Here is a 4,611-nt window from a genome sequence, read left to right on the forward strand (position 1 = left end):
ACTGAAACCTTCCTTCCGTGATATCTCGCTGACGGATCGGTCAGCCAGGGCTCAAGTTCAGCAATACGGGCCTCGAGGCTACCTATCTTAGAAAGATTACTGGCCTCCTTGGACGCGAGGTCGCTCATAAGCTGCTGAGTATCATCCTTCTCGTCGGAGATGATGTTGTTGAGAGCCTCGCGAGTATCCCGGAGGGAACGGCGCGTAGCGGCCAACTCTCTACGGGCTTCAGAGAGCTCAGCGAGCTCCTCAGGTGTCGCCATATTAACAACGAGTAGACAAGTTTACGGTTGTGAAACTGAGATTGAGCGTATCAATGTCATTTAATATAATGGCTCAGGGAAAAAACACCATCAATTGCGGGGCACGCACGTACACAGGACTGCACGCACGAACAAAGCAAGACCGGGCTCGTCAATCCTCAATATGTACAAAGCCAACAGTGAAAAGGCTTACTTAACGTTGGTATCATCTTCCTTGATAATACCGGCGTCGTCGAAATTCCACTGATTTGACGGTAGAGGCTTCAAGCTAGATGATGGCGGCCTCTCGGGAACTGCAGAAAAATACCTTTATATAGCAAAGTAAATGGGTAACATATTCTTCGTCATTTCCAAATTGAATGGTATCGATCTCAGATCCATCCCAGGGCGTTACCAGGTCTCCCTTCTGCCTTAGCCTTGAGTTCCTCTTCTTTCCAATACCTCTCAGGATCTGTCTTAGGGTTCATCATAGCCCTCTTCAACTGCTCTATATGGTCGTCACCATAAGGACCCCGACCCTGTGTGAACCCTCGTGTAGCCGTTGTTCTTAATAGCAGCAGTCGGCGTCCTGGTATCGATCGACTGTGCCGGAGTAGCAATAATGACATCAACTCGGGATTAGAATATCAACTTACCGAAGTAGTTCACGAAAACGTTTACGTGAAGTGGCGTAAAACTTGGTGAAAACCGCGAAATTCACGGTATGCAGTAGTCGTGAAATATATTTTTTTGTGTTTTTCATATCACTAGGGTGGTGAAACTCCACTGAATTTTACAGTTTTTCTCACTTTACACTAAGATTCAGCGAGACAACCCTCCTAGTCGTTTACACGATATGGCCCAACGTTATAAAAAACGCAAGACCAACGAGAGCTCAAAAATGGTCATGATGATATTGTTGTTACTTTCAACCGACGACGAACAAAACCTCGCATCATAGTAGTAGGGAGCTCACGCAACTGAGAGAGACACCATATAAGGAAGTGCAGTATAACAGATAATAGTAACTCACCCTAGTTTTCCCAAGCCTAGTAGCCAACCTGCAACGACAAGTGAACAGGGCCATTACGAAGGCCTTACCTTAGTGCCCCTGATATGGTATGACCCCGGGGAAAAACCAACCTCGATTGCCAACACTAACGCCACTTTCGATAGGGACAGGAGTGAACCTCTTGAACTGAGTAAAGCCCATACCCCTTTTGCACTCAGGAGCCTTGATGGTAGAGTTAACGTCATAGCTGAGGTTACCACTACATAGCATAGAACGGCCATGCTTGAGGACGGCACGGCCACTGGGGAGGAGAGGCTTCTGAATCGGTGGCATTACGATGAGAACTGCTAAGATAATTCCGGTCTTGCAACAACTTGTCGTCGCATTAACTTGTTATAACACTTTGGTGTAGACGTAGTAGCACTTACGATTGCAAAAATACAGCTGTACATTCCCCCCCCCCCTATTCGGAATGGCTTGATTCAAATCCTTGCGTGCTAACAAGAATGCCCCGGTTAAATCTCGCTCGCCCGAAAATCGATGTGGAGTCCTTCGGGAGTCAAGTCCACAAGCCGTCATGAGGAGCGAATATTGTAAGGTGCCTTGCAAGGCACTTCCACATCCGTACGAGTTACGGAGTGGCAGTAAGGTAAGGTGATATAGGGTTTCTCACCGTAAGGCTCCTTATCGCGTAAGGCTTGTACCGTTGCTCTCAAATGACTCAGAGGAATCAACACCGAGATGAGGAGAGGTGAGATTGAGAGGAGTCTGTGCATCGTCAGGCATTGTGGATGGCAATTAATAACTTGAGCCAGGTAGCTACGGTATCAATCTCAACAACGTTGATCGTGCAACAGTGAATCGGATACCACAGCCTGTGTAAGCCGGCACGCAGACGCAGACAAGAAAGGTAGCAAGCCTTGGCAGAACACTATAAACTTAAAGGACTAAAAAGGTTGGAGTTGTTCTCAACAATACTCGAACATGTAACGGGTTCGAGTAGATGTAACGGAAGGGTGTGATGGGATACTAAAGCCCACGGACTGGAAACACAAGTACTGAGATCTCTAGCTAATGATGATGGTTGTTCGCCCGGGAGGGCACGTTACCCTTCCATCTCCTCTTGAATCACTCCCCTAAGTCTCCGTAGCTCAGCTTAGCTGAGCTACGGAGACTTAGAGGTAGAGGTAGCTGAGTCAGCTACCTCTACGAGCTCATCAATACTTGTGTTATCCAGTCTTTACTATCTCATCACACCCTTCCAATGCTGATGCGATCGCGCTGTCTCTTATTTCTATGATGCGCGCATGCGCATGAGCATGAATATTGCCGGTGGAGCGCATGCGCATCTTCTTCACCTCGTGATGGTGCACGTGCACTATTAACTAACCTCGTTATTTCTGGTCTATGCTCGATCTACTTGAGCTCTCTTATTGCTTCATATCGTCAGTACGTGCTTCCATCTTTCCTCCATGTCTAGTGTTGCCAGTCGGACTCGGGCGAAGCGGGTACGTACCTTATCTCCACACCCACATGGATTGAAAATGATTGATCAGTCAGTGAGATTGAAGATATACTGTACCTCATCCGCCTGGCCAGCCTCAGCCTGGCTATCTGAGCACGAATCTCCATAACTTTGTACAAGCGAGAGGACCACGACATAGTAAGCTTAGCAGATGGACGGTATACTCGGACAATGTCATTGCAAACTGTTGCGTCTCCCACCGGCTGACGACATCTCTTGGAGGCATCTAAGTTATCGAGTAGGCGTAATCGATGCACATCCCAAGCGTGGAAATACTCCTTAAATGACTTAGCAGCTTCAACTTGACAAGCTTGACGCTGCGTCAGTGACGCGTATGCAAGGCTTTGCGAGATGGGCCTGCATAAACATAGCGTCGCTCCAGGTAAGCCTTCAGCTCATTAGGGCATTTTCGCATTCAGGACCTCCAAATTCGACGAGTTCAATTCGTTATAGAACATTCAAGTTCGTCTTATATCCACAGGAAGTTCAAGTTCGTGCTAATAGAACGTTCCGTTTCATCGAGACACCTTCGGAGTTCGAACCTCCAACTTCGTCCCCTTAGGAGATTCGACTCCGCTGTTAGGAAATCCAATTTCGTGTTTGCGGGGGAACAATGCCAGTAGCTTGGCGTTGAGTACCCATGCTAGTACATGAAAATCACGCACTCAATCAAAGGGCACTTCAATCGCGAAGAGAGGGAGAACCCGAGGGCGACCGGATGATGGCGTCTGTACTCATACTATGGTATTTGGATTCTCGGAAATCCCGATCCGAGCTCGGAAAAAGGCAAACTTGCATCAAGGCAGCAGAAACTCGCCCATACTGTATGAGTTCTCAGAAGACACTCTTCCGGGAACTCGGACTCGGAACTCGGAAAGCCTCCGCACTTTAACAGGCTCCTTGTCTCCGCGATTTGGAAATGGTTCTGAGTCATGCGTCATTCTTCGTGCAAACACCTCACGCGGGAGTGTTTGAGCTGATGCAGCTGGTATGTTATCCCAAAATATTAACTCGCTCTAACGAGACAGATCCGAGTCTACCAGCTGGATTGTTTTTCTAATTATTTCAAGCGGTAGGAACGTGAGAGTGGCCCCGACGCAGTGCCTGGATGCATGCAGCTCCCGATGTTAGGCCCCTAGAGTAGGAACCGGAAATCGCGAATGCAGTATGATATACAGACTCAATCTATCTGTAGGATTGTCTGCGCAAGTAGCTAATGCAACGCGCTCTGCCAAACGAATCTCTGCAACCCCTTTCTGACGAGAAAGTTTTTGAGCGGGGTTGTGATTCGTGCCTTCGACCAACCCCGAGATCGTGCACGTTATTGGTAATTGAGCACGCATCCTAGTAGGATGATCCTACCTCCTGCTCTGCACGGCTGCGATATCGTCGCTCGTGAGGCTCTGGCCTAATGAACCGTCAAGAAGAAGTCAAAGTTCCTGTAGGTCGTTAGCCCATAGATGCTAGGATTCGTGCATCTTAAACAGATTCAGTGGCAATATCGGTCTCCATGAACAGCGGGACAAAAAGAGAGCACACGAGCACACGAGCAATCAACGGGCGGAAGTAAATCATTCACACCTGTGATGTTACACTCTACCTCCTCTGCTGAGTTCACCTGTAAACTTGGCTTTCAGTGCTCGCTGGATGATTCTCTACACTAGATGCTCCAACCTTATAACACTCCGTGTTCTGGTGGGCAGGTCTCTAAGCACTCCCTATTTGTGCGGATCGGCCACGTGGGAGTCGCATTGTCCCTAAAATCGCGTGTGTTCCTGCCAGGAACGGATAATTTCTTTGCCATTGATGCGAGTCGCATCATGCGACTCTAC

The 4,611-nt window shown here is 48.2% G+C and overlaps 2 protein-coding genes across 2 annotated transcripts in view; both read right to left on the minus strand.

Annotated features, from left to right (window-relative positions):
- Pmar_PMAR007320 (hypothetical protein) overlaps positions 1-263 on the minus strand; it is a gene marked incomplete at both ends in the record, with an annotated part of 423 nt that extends 160 nt beyond the window's left edge. The window contains one exon of the mRNA XM_002788217.1: positions 1-263. Within this exon, the coding sequence (XP_002788263.1) occupies positions 1-263 (263 nt within the window).
- A 189-nt stretch (positions 264-452) lies between these two features.
- Pmar_PMAR007321 (hypothetical protein) lies at positions 453-1,587 on the minus strand (the record flags this gene model as incomplete). Its single annotated transcript, XM_002788218.1, has 5 exons — positions 453-556; positions 658-781; positions 1,169-1,222; positions 1,276-1,303; positions 1,433-1,587. 5 exons carry the CDS (start codon positions 1,585-1,587, stop codon positions 453-455), a joined length of 465 nt encoding a protein of 154 aa, XP_002788264.1.
- Positions 1,588-4,611: the final 3,024 nt, after the last annotated feature.

The sequence above is a fragment of the Perkinsus marinus genome (genome assembly GCF_000006405.1).
Source record: "Perkinsus marinus ATCC 50983 genomic scaffold scf_1104296928640, whole genome shotgun sequence".
Lineage (NCBI taxonomy): Eukaryota > Perkinsozoa > Perkinsida > Perkinsidae > Perkinsus > Perkinsus marinus.